Genomic DNA, 12,159 nt, shown 5'->3' with positions numbered 1-12,159 from the left:
GGCGTCCCCACATTAAGAACAAATTTCTTCAGGCTGGCCAGTGCTTCACTCTTTGCCTTGAGCAAGTCCACAAACACAAACTTCGTGTACTGGTCTGCAAACAATGCAGAACCGGAACCCTGACAGTGACTCTACTCTGAAAGGTCCCATCACGTCTGTGAACACCCTCTCCAGCTTCTCTTCTTCTTGGGTCTCTGCCACTCTTGGTACTGGAGTCTTTGTGATCTTGGCCAATGCACACACATTGCATGAATCATCGAGTTCCCCCACTGTCTCTGGTGCATTCCTGACCACATCCGCTTGATTCAAATGACCCAATTGTCTGTGCCACTTCCTTGCACTGTCAAGTTTCACGCTGTTGGAACTCATCTTGAATTCTAGCACGCTGCAGGGTAAGTAAAACAAGTTATTTTCTTGTGTTAGTTTTAACCGAGTTCCCTAATGGAGTTTCATGCAGCTGTTTCCTTTCTCAAAGTGAAGCTATGTCCCCACGCCGTGCATCTTGAGACTGATAGGTTTGAAGAATAGTCCGGCACACACAAAACATTCTTGAGTTCGCATTGGAATTCCCCTTTGTTTGAGGGTATGCTGATTCTCACACAGCCTCTGCCCACAACTCTGGAAGCCTCTCCGTTGGGATTTCTGACCACTGAATGAATGGGCACAAAGTCCAGGAACGGGTCGATGTTTGTCACTATGTGATCTGTACAACCACTGTCCACTAGCATGCCTGCTGTCTTCCACTGGGTAAGAGCTGCCCAGCATTCCTCGTCTGGTGTAGCCATTGTTGGACCCGTTGCCACTGACTCATGTTTGCCTCCATCTCTTTGTCTCTTGCATGCCCTGTCTAGGTGACCTTTGTCACCACACTTGCTGCATTGTGCTGTCTCCTTCCTCCTGCAGTCCTTGGCAAAGTGTCCAGGGATCCCACACACAAAGCAGTTTCCTTTCTTGGGTCCCTTCTTGAAGTCACGCTTCACTGCCAGTGCCACTGAACCACTTTGTCCCTTGTGCCTCTGTGCTGTGCTCTCATGGAAGTTCTGCAGCCTTTTCCTCAACTCTGTGAAGTTCGTTGCCGGGTTAAAGCTTTCCTGTATAACAAAACATTCATACCTCATTGGCAGACCGTTGAGGACCAAGGCGTTGAAGAGGTTCTCTGAGACTGCTTCCCCTGCTTCTTGTAGCCTTGTGAGCAACTCCTGTCCTCTGATGAAGAAGCTGTCCAAATCCTCAGAATCCTCGAGCTGCAGTCGAGCAAGCTGTGCCACTAAAGTCACCACTGTCGGCGTTTCCACACTCTGAAATCTCTCTTGCGAAAGCTTCCAAGCCTTTGCTCCATCTCCGATGCCGTCATCTCCCACACAGTCATGTCTCATCAGCATGAGGGTTGTTGCATCTAGAGTCAGTGCCAGATGGCACTACACATTGTTCCTTTTCTCCTTGATGTCTGCAACTTCCTTCTCATATGCATCCTTCAGCACCTTATGGTTCTTCTTTTCATCGTTGCTCGCCCCATTGGCTAGTGGTGCAGGCTCGTTGGGTTGCTCCTCTGTCCCAAGTAGTGATTTGTAGAGTCCCTTCGTCTGCATCATTGCCACAAATCTTGTGCTCCAGATTGGAAAGTCCTGTGCCTTTCCTGTGTAGGTAAGCAGCTTCACTGTCTGTTGATCCATCGTAGTTTGAGCAGGCAAAACAGTTGTGAAAAGTAAAGGTACTAAGCAGAAAAGGATTATGACTGCCAACAACAAATTAGTTTTGTTTTAGAAATTAGTTTTAAGACTTAGAAAATTGCTGGGCCCATAACCTGTTGGGTTATGGACTTTCGCAAGCGGTATAAAAGCGTTTTTAACTAAGTAGAAAAATTAATTTCTCAAAATGAGAGAATAACAAGAATGATATTTTACAGTAGAATTTAGAGATTTACAGGAGAGATCTGATTATTAGATCAAGATGGTGATTTGATTTTGGGGATGAAAAAGGACTCAAAAATCAGCTGTATATATACCCATTATCAGTGTGAAAAAGTCAAGATACAAAACTAATCTTAGCACCATGATTTATAGTGGGGGTCGCAAGGGTTACCCAATATGGTTTGCTTCTGCAAATCAGTCGCAAAGGGAACCATAAATGGAATGCATTTGCACTTTTCTAAGAATTCATTCACACTTCCGGAGATATCATAATCCTTTAATACATGCTGGGAAGATTTTACATCAATTAATCTAACTCTAATAGTAGTTATCTAGAATCATCAATTTGAACCGAGTATTGATTCACAGCACCATTTCTTTAAGATTCATTTATATCAGTATTGGTAACCGGAATCAATTTACCTTCTGTCAGATTAATTTGGTAAGTTAAACCTTCTAATAATACTAAGTTTAAGTCTTTAACTCCAATCAAAATTCTAACAATTTGCGAAAAAGTTTGCGAAATATTTGAGATTTGGTTAGATCCGTATCAGGATCCACGGGCCGCTGAATCATTGTTAAATGCTTTGTTTTTTATCTATCTACTATCACAATTTAACTCTTTTCGATCTACTGTCCTTTCGATCGACTGTCCGTTTACTGGTGGTTAACAATGTTATTTTCAACCAGACTAGATGTCATTCAATTTGAAACAGTCCGGAAATAGACTGAAATAGATTTAAGCTAATTCATTATTATTGGATGTTTTTTATTGAACATGCACTTAGTATATGGGAAGAATATCGTGTACTTAGTTTTGAAATGAAAGCGGGGGTCGTACCAAAAGAGTTGCCTCCAAAGTAGCAGTTATAAACTTGATCCACAAATGAAGTAGAAAACCCGCAAATGAATATAGCTGAAATATAAATAATTATACGTCGGTTTGAGAATATATAAAGGTACTGCTGAGGAGGCTTGCAAATACTGTAAAATCTATTTGCGACCAAAAGCAAAACAACGGCATAAATGGTGTGTTTGTCAATAGAGGTGAAAGTTGTGTAATTGGCACAAGAAAATGCTTTGTTTATCAGAGTGAACTCAGAAATATACCAGGACGCGACAAGGAACAAGCAACATAGGAAGTCGTAAACTGATAAACACATTATAAGGGTCTGAATTGGCATTCTCGCTTCAGTTCTCTTAAAATGGTAGCAAAATATGATGTAGGAATGCAGTGTGCATCCTATAATGCCAAAAATGAAATAGTAATAAAGGGATCCTATTACTATAGAACACTGAGTGTCATTTAAATGTAATTTGCTTGCATTTCGAACGCTTAGATTGCCTGAGCAGCCTAACTTTTTTGTAAAAAACGGCGAGTCTTGCATTGTCAATGGTCACTACTTAGTCTGGTTAATAGTTGATATAAATGGTAATAAATGCAAACATATCTTTGCCCCCAATCAAATTCCTTTACTTACTTAATGAATGCGTCAACCATTGAGTATTTAAGTTCAAATTTTACGATAGTTGAAATATTTTAGTTATATTATGGCAATATCCAGACAGGAAGCTCTGAAATTCTTCAGAAATGTTTTGAAAATCAATGAAAAGGTGCTTTCATTGAAAGATCCAAAACTCTTCTTTAACAGTTATGCAGAGAAGTTCACCAAGCGGGTTCCATTCACATCGGCATTCGACAATTACGTCATGGCATCAAAAGGCCACAACTGGAATGACATGATGACAGATTTGTCTCTGCTTGTGAGTTAAGTTAGTTCCCAAGTTAATTAATAAATACTATTTCTAAATGCTACGAATGATAGAAAACCTGATGTCTATGATATTTTTATAGATTTCCTACAAAATTCTATGTCACCTGCACAAACATTTCCTCTCTTAATAACTGTTATCTAGCATCTATATGTTCAATGTTTCCGAGTCTTTAAAAAACAAATAGTACTTAGTTTCTTAAAAAAGAGGCACTTGAGAACGGATCACATAGAGATCTAAAAGTGTACTCTTGTTAAGTCTCATATACAAAGTTCTGTACGCAATGAGTAACTTTTCTTTTCTTGGAAACAGATAATGAAAAATGGCATAATATTCCTTTACAAATGTCTTTTTTCATTCTGTTTTTGTCCGACCAATTGACCCCTTTTTACTCATTAAGAGGCGTGTGTCTAAGAGTGTTTTCTTGAAATTTATTCAGGAGAGCAAGAAAAATTATGTTATTTTTGTATTTCAAAGCGTTGCTAATTTGTTTGATATAGTTTCTCTCCAGAAGTGAATGATTCACAATATTTCAAATCTATTTATATCTGAGTTATTAAGTGGATTAAAGTAAAGCCACTTTCGCTTTGTTGATGGATTTTTTGGCTTAGAAAAAGCCAGCCGACTTATGGTTCAACGGAATGTTAGATGGTAAATTTGGATCCTCGTGTCAAGTGGCAGCCACCTTCACTAAACTGGCCTTCGAAGCAGTGGACCTTAATTGCTCAACAGTTATCTCCATAGTTCGTATCTTCCCAATTCCGAATATACACTCACTTGTTGTAGCCGAAGACAAAGAAGGGGAGAAAGTGCTGATTGATTTGGGAAATAGGCTAAATCCACTACCTTTGAGCATATCTATGGATCTTGGAATCGGAGAGAAATCGAAGGTTTATGAAGCTGGTGATACGTACACTTATTTGAAGAGGACTGGCGAGAAGAGTTTCGAACGGTGGGTTGGCTACAAATTGAGTGACGATGGACGAACTATTTTGGACGAGAAGATTTTTTGTGACTTTGTTCTTAATGATGATCTTCAGTTTTACGACAAGTTAGTGCTTAGACAGACTTTTCCGTTCAATTTTTGGTCCGAGAACTCAAGTTTAAAAAGATTTAGGTTCCTATCAGGTTCCCGATTCGAAGAGGAGTATTTAAGAAGTCTTTACTAAGCTCACAGTACGGTTCAGCTAGGCGTTTTGAAGGCGATTTTGGACCCCCACCCCCGCTTTTATCCTCGCCCTGACGCTTGCCTCTCTTTGCTTAATCTAGCTACAAACAAAGCCAACCCTTCCCTCGCCTGTTGTTCGAGAGCATTTCGTCGGTCGGTAGTATTTTATTTTAATGTTTCAGGACCGCGAACCTTCTTGACCTGACACCTCTAGTCAATCACATAGTCCAGATGAAGATTCCGGTTGAACTCGTGCTGAACTACTGGACGCACAATGTACCAATCTCAGGGTTCAGTGAAACTGATGACAGAATAGTCCGGGTCACAAACCGAAAGTTTGAAGTTCAAACTGAACCCCGAATCGGAGCTGCACTTGAAACTTTCAAAGTTACCTCTTTTGACGAATATTGTAAACACGTTTTTGAGCATTTTCCGAGGTTTGAGAATGAACAGTTCATTTCAACAATGACAAACTTCTGGAAATTGAAATATTCTGATTCGTAACGTAATTACCATTTTGTACAATTGTTTATAAGTATACATAATGATTATGCATATACATAGGTTTAATTAGATTTTTTCAGATGAAATCAATTTGTGAAAACTGGGCAAAATCCTGAAGTACTCCCGTCTTACAATCTTTACAATAGATCGAGGAAACTAAATGAAAAATCATGATTTAGTTCATTCAAGTTATACTGACAGAAATAGAAAGCAATTCCAACGGTCTTTAAACTTTATTTTCCCTCAGCCATCCGAAATAGTTTTAAGCTATTTCGGATCGCTGAGGGAAAATAATTCGGTTTATTGTACTCAGCGGAGTTTAGTTGAATTTTACAATTGTATGACTGTTGAATTATGCATGCGCTGCATTCAGTTTCGAGGCAAGTAAGATAGCAAAAAGAACACTAGAATTGCTGTAAATTTTTGAAAATGAAAGGTTGATTTAACTAATAAGAAGACTAGTTAGAGCTACTACTTGGTTGAACGTGGTACAAATAAAAGTAGTGTTTTTGACACCGATAAATCTGCTACAACAAGTAGCGCAGTCATTGAAAAAGAATCTGTGGTTATAAGGGCAGCAAAATAGAAATAAAGGGAAGCTGAGAGCAGGTTGCTGAGGGTCTTACGCTATTAAACTGATCGACACTTTTGCCGTAGAAAGTAGCAAGGGGGTAACAAAGACCTTAAGCGTTCAAAAAAAGTTTTTGGCATTATTTTGAGCCTTTCCACTATTTTAGTAACCTCTTTATGCTCTTCTTAACTTTCTAAAACTTATGTATGCTCTTTTCGAGGTTAACCCTTTTGAGAAAAATGATCCTGCTGACATTTCACAGAATTATTCAATAATGTTGTGGGCTAATAGCTAAGATAGAAATTCATAAAGTGTTTAAAATTGAATCGGTTTCTTGTTTATAAAATTCGGGGCTCGGTGAATTCTGTCGCTTCTAAATTTAGATTCGATTTCCTTGAAGGAGATTATTACGCTCAGATTAGGGATGCTAAATTTAGATTGTTTTGATGTTTAGAGGCGGTTGGATTCTATTTCAAGTTTGTCATTCGTCAGAATTTTTGTATCATTCTGTAAACGCACTGCAAAAAGCCAGTCCTTGAATGTCTTGATAGCAAAAAAAATGTCAATAACTGAATTCTGTTTTTTTTAGTAAAAAGTGTTTTGAAACTAAATGAAAGTGACCAATCCTCTAAATGTCGAATAGTCATTAGTACGATATTTAACTGAAGTAATTAATAGCCACCGTCAGCCTTTTAAACGGCTATTATTTAAGCGCTCTCCTTTTTTTACCATTCACGGAATTTGAATTGTATTGGGGCGCTGTCTTTTTAACGACTTTTTTTTAGTGGAGGCACGTTTATCTGATGAGTAGTTGGATGGCGTTTAAAAGGATTTCCACTGCGAGTCGTTTTCGGAATTCTTCCGGCTATTTTTTTTTCATGATTTTTGAAGTCAAATTGGAGTAGTGATTTTGGTCAAGTCGACACAGGAAGTGGAGCGAAAAAGCGAGTGGTTTTGCGGCGTGGAATTTTTTCGCTGTAAATTTAAAGTAGAATGAGAGAACTGTGTTTGAACAAAAATTCGCTTTCTCGCTTGCGGTTTTTTAACATGCAGCAATTTGACTTTGATTTTTACTGTCTTTTCTCTTTTTGTAACGGATTTTTTTCCAAATAGTTTTCCCAATCCATGCATAGTCCGCTCAAGGTCCTGTTTTTTGTTTAGTCAATAAAAGTTTGAATTGTCCATCGGGACTTGTCCTGCTATGTTTTTTATTTCGCTTTACCTTTTGATCACGGTTTTCGTTTTAATTAAGTCATGATTTTCACGTTTGACTTCTGACTTACTTCACTCACTGTTTCTACTGAATGGATTTTAATTTTTTCACTTAATGATTTTCGCCATGTAGTGAATACGGTCAATGTCAAAAGAGCATAATCAAAAGAAACGGCTTAAACCGATAAAGCCCGGTCATTAAGTCATAGTGCATTAGGTTATCAAAGTTCATTAGAGCGGAATTGCTAGCTGATATTAGCATTAAGCTTAATACCCTTCAGTTTGCAATTTTTGAAAAATAGGAAAACTTTGTCAATTTCATTCTCTTCTTTTTTTTCTTTTTCTGTCTCAATCCCGATATGCCCCTAGCGTGTCAACGGCGGCCTTTTTCCGGCAATCTGCCGGCTATGTTAATTTTGGAGATTTACTTTTGAATTGAGTATTACATTACTACCACTTGATAGCAAAAGATCCACACTTCGACTTAGCAAAATTTTTGACCCGGTTACTGTGGATTTTCAAGACTAGTATCCCTTGTTTACGAGATTCTTTTATCCACTAGGAATGCCATTTACAGCTACGATTTTACTTTTTTAAAAAACTAATTAGATCTACCAAATTTTAGCTGTACGGAAAAACTTTTTTAAACGAAGCTTGGCGGAGTTTAGCAACTTATGAAAGTTATGTTTTTTGCAAAACAAAGCAAGAAAGAAGTTGTAGACTGTTACGTGTAACAACCTGTATAGACATACAGGCAACGTGGTCATCGTCCATTCCCATCAGTTTTGCAAACAACGCCAATATTTTAGCTGTTGTTGGTTGAGAGGTTCTTTTAATTCCACATCTTTTAATTTTATTAATAGATGAAAACGCAAAAATTCCTGCAAAATTTTTGATTTAAAGGTGTCCAAAGCTTACTTGAAAGAGCTTAGGTTTCAAAAATTTGATTTGAAAATGCGATAAATTGAATTCAGAACCTTATTTTTGTAGCTCGGGCAGTGTAGGTTTTTAATGGATAAAATTCTATTTCGTGATGAATTGGATTGATGTTTTGATCAGTCTGCTTTTTCCAATCCTGTGATTTTTAAAGAATAACCTCACTTTTATTAACGTCATTTGCGCGTCTATCCTGGTTGTTCCAACCAACCTTGTTCATTAGAAAGCCCGCCTAGCGTAATATATAGAGTTTTTCAAATCTCGTTTTTTCAATGGAGTTATGGAGGTTTAAATTTTTGTAAACATTTGGCTAAATTCAGTTTGTTCACATTTGCCGTAAGTTTGCCCAGTTTTTGTCAATCTGGCTTTAAATTGTTAAAATTGTTAACACTAGTGTGATACATTAGTTATTTGGACAGGGGAGAGTATTGATGAACTGTTCATGCAAATTTGGCTACATTTTAGCGAATTTCCTGGATTTTCAGTCAAATCGTGGGTTTTCAAAATAAAAAACATTCAAACTAAACAGCGCGTTGTCTTTTTCTTTAAATTTTCCGGAAGTTTGTTCCCTTTATGTTAATAACCAGGATGATCTTAGACCAGATCGACATCAGATTAATTTTCAATTATTGGCAGGTGCAAATGAGGCCCAGTGAACACATATTATATAATCAGTTTTCAAAGCGGGTGGTTTTTACGGCTTCATCCCTGTGATTGAGAAAATTTGTTTTTGAAATTCTGAAATCGTCATTTGTTTGTTGTGGCATTGTTTTTTATTTTCACTGATGACTCGACAATTGGAGTCCTAAGGAGCTGAAAGTAGATCTTTTTAGTGTTTTATATTAAAGCTTACCGCTTTTGTCTTGCAAAAAAAAAAATTTGAAAAATTGGCGCATTTTTGAGCTACTGCCACAATTTTGTCGTTTTTTCTGTCAAACATTAGATTATTTTCAGCAAAGAGGTCGCATTTTGTTTTTAGTGAATTAATAAATTAAAACTCATTCTCCCTTGCGTTTTATGTTTGAAGAATTTTTTTTTGGTTTATATTTTTTTTATTTTGTTTTTGGACGTTTCCCTATTATCGGTGTTTCATCTCTTGTCATATTAATTCTCTATTAAAGGGTGATATACTACAGTAGTGCGTCGAGATTATAATTTGAACATTTATAAAGCTCCTAACGAATAAAGTAGTGTTTTCGACGGCTTCGACACGATTTTCTTGCAAATTTTGGATGAGCTTTATTGAGTCCTTTTTCGTCGCTCTTCATTTAGTCGTATGATATTTTATAGATGATTATGGGTCTCAATGACTTTCTCTGGAGGTCCAAAAAAGATGAGTTTCTATGGATTTTCTCCAAAGATACTGGGTTTCTTGACGTTGAATATATTTATTTTTCAAAACTGAGTAAAATTTTGTACTTTACTGGCTTTTTAATCAAAATTTTGTCACTTATAGATTAGCCTCATTACTGGCAAATCACATCTTTTTTCTATTGAATTTAAAATTAAATCTTATACTAATTAGCTGTTTTCTGCTTAAATTAATGGCTTTCTAGCTTTTGTTCTAATAGCTTTCATTAAAAGTTTTTGGCTTTAGAATAATTGCTCATATTTGAGTTTCTTCGTAACAAAAAAATACTGACACCAAGTTCCACCGGCGTTGAATACCGTTCGATTTATACATAACTAATTTTATGAGTAGTAGTTTTTTTGTTTTTTTTGTAAGATGTTTTTTGTTTTTAGTACTTGTCGTCCTTTTATTAATAATAAGACATATTCTGAATAACGGGAGTTCTCAGTGGATTCCTGCGCTGATATAAAAGGACCCATTTAATTTTTTCAGTTGATTACTAATGGTTTTCATGACTTGAAATCAATTGTTTTTCAAAAAAAAGTTACGTATTTTTTAATTTCGTTTTTGTTCTTTTTTGTCTAATTTCTACCTGAACTCATTAAAGACAAGTCCCAGATCTTTAGTGAAAGGCAAATTATTTTAATTAAGTTGGGTTTTATGTGATGCTGTCTGCTTTGACTTTGCGAAGTGCTTTCAAGAAAAATGACATTCAGTTTTCGTTGTAAATAATTTTTGTTTTTGTTATTTGGTTTTTTTGTGTCTTGTTTCGTTAACGGTATATCTCATCAGCGCTCTGAAGCGGCATTCCTTTGTTGTATAATGGTTTGATTTTAAAACGTTTTTTGTTAATACACGATTTAGTTTTGAAAAAAAAATGGATTTTTGAAAGTTTTCTGTCCCTTACTCATTTGGAAGATAATTAAGTCGGAAAAAAGAATGAACGGGGTCGAACATTGTATGCGAAAGCACATTACCGGGCCTCCTTGTTGAATCCATTGTTGAATATCATGTTTTAAATCACAAAGTTTTAGTTAATCTTCATCAGTTGAAAGGTATTTCTTTTCTCTGCTTCATTAGGTAGACAAAACGAAGAATATGACGGAGCATGGTCAGACGAAACGCACCGAGCCTCTTTATTTTTCTTATATGCGGAATCAGTAACTTTTAAGGATCAGTTTACCTCCTTTTTTAATTTACACAAATATGTCAGCCTTGACTCGGATTTGAATCAACGTTAAGAAATAGCTTTCCAAGTAAAGAAATTCTAAATAAAGCTTTGATTTCACTTATGCGTCTAACAACTTTTGACTAGCATCAGTACCTGAAATAACTGCGCTTGGTACTATCTTAACAAGTATGATATATTTGGATCCCTGGATTAACTTTAGCCGGATTATCCCAATGAGAAGTTAGCAAATTCTGCCTCCTTTCGAATCAATTGTTTTTCATTTTTTATCAGAAAAAATTACTTGGTTAATCACATGGTTCTGGTTGTTTATCTTCATACTCATTCAATGACCTTTTGAAAGTCATTTTCAATCAAACTATTTCATTTACTGCATCACCTCCTATGCTAGATAAATACCACAGGACCAGGACCCGAGGGTTTGGCAAGTTATACAACTTAGAATTTAGTCATCGTCTATCAGAGAGTTAACAGGAAATTAACATAAAAGACAGTGTTAATTTGCCGTCAAGTTTTCACGTAGATTATTTCACGGAGAATGAACGTATAATTGTATAAATGAGCATTCCAAAAGACAAGTGGTGACAGACAATGATTGTAACACCTGCACACAAATTGACGGTCACTGTTACATAATTATTAAATACTTCCTTACAGAACGAAATTGGTGCACGATTATCGGCTACCGATAAATGTCAATTGTGAACGGTTAATCGTTGGCCGAGTAGCGAGAGTCATCCAACATACCTCCACCATGTCTTAAACCTTAAACAGTTTCTTCCATTCCCCTCTCATTGCGTGAGTAAAACAGAATTAAATTATTGAACAAATGCCCCCTCTAATTGGATGACACTACAATTCAACTGTCGTGCTGCTGCAAACAGGTTTTGCGATATGCGAAAGACTTTATACAAAATCGTTTTTTAATTCAATTGAGAACTATTTTAAATGCACAATAATGTTACTGGAATTCTAAAATGTCTGGTTCTAGCTCCATTTCATGATAGCTGGTTCTGAGCAAGATGTCAATTACAGACCATATACCTTCTTTAAGACGTAATTTTAACAAGGCGGCTCGGCAATGTGCGATCGCACATACGGTTCCGACCCCCTCATCCACAATTTTGGCAGAATTGTCTACCAAATGAGGAACAGAGGGAAAAACACAAAAAATTCAAGTATTTTTCAAAAAAACTGGTGTATGAACGAAAAGATAGCCTCCAAAGCAAATAACTCAGTGGAGTAAACAATGATGCATTAGATTGATGCGATATGCCGATATTAAGAAAGCGAGCGAAGACGAACGGCAAAATCAAACAACAAAAACAAACATTAATTACATCAAAAAATTTATATCCGTTTTAAAAAACAAAACTTTAACAAAGTCAAAATAGCGTCAGATAAAACTGAAAATAAACAAAATAACTTATAATTCACCAGAAAAAATGGTTTTTCACCAGTTCATAATAAAGCTTGGTAACAATTAGACAAAAAAGGACAGAAACTTTAAAGCTAGAAAATTTGCTGAATTTTATTAAAAAAAAA

At 36.3% G+C, this 12,159-nt stretch overlaps 1 protein-coding gene across 1 annotated transcript; it reads left to right on the top strand.

Moving 5' to 3' along the window:
• Positions 1–3,456: 3,456 nt before the first annotated feature.
• On the top strand, positions 3,457–5,441 carry LOC142350675 (uncharacterized). Its single transcript, XM_075402605.1, has 3 exons — positions 3,457–3,674; positions 4,295–4,734; positions 5,034–5,441. Exons 1-3 carry the CDS (start codon positions 3,462–3,464, stop codon positions 5,353–5,355), a joined length of 975 nt encoding a protein of 324 aa, XP_075258720.1. The 5' UTR covers positions 3,457–3,461; the 3' UTR covers positions 5,356–5,441.
• The last annotated feature ends 6,718 nt before the right edge of the window (positions 5,442–12,159 follow it).

Source organism: Convolutriloba macropyga, chromosome 1 (genome assembly GCF_964194025.1).
Source record: "Convolutriloba macropyga chromosome 1, txConMacr16.3, whole genome shotgun sequence".
In the NCBI taxonomy this organism is placed as follows: Eukaryota; Metazoa; Xenacoelomorpha; order Acoela; family Convolutidae; genus Convolutriloba; species Convolutriloba macropyga.
The sequence above is the reverse complement of the archived record's forward strand: the minus strand, read 5'-3'. Positions and strand labels throughout refer to the sequence as shown.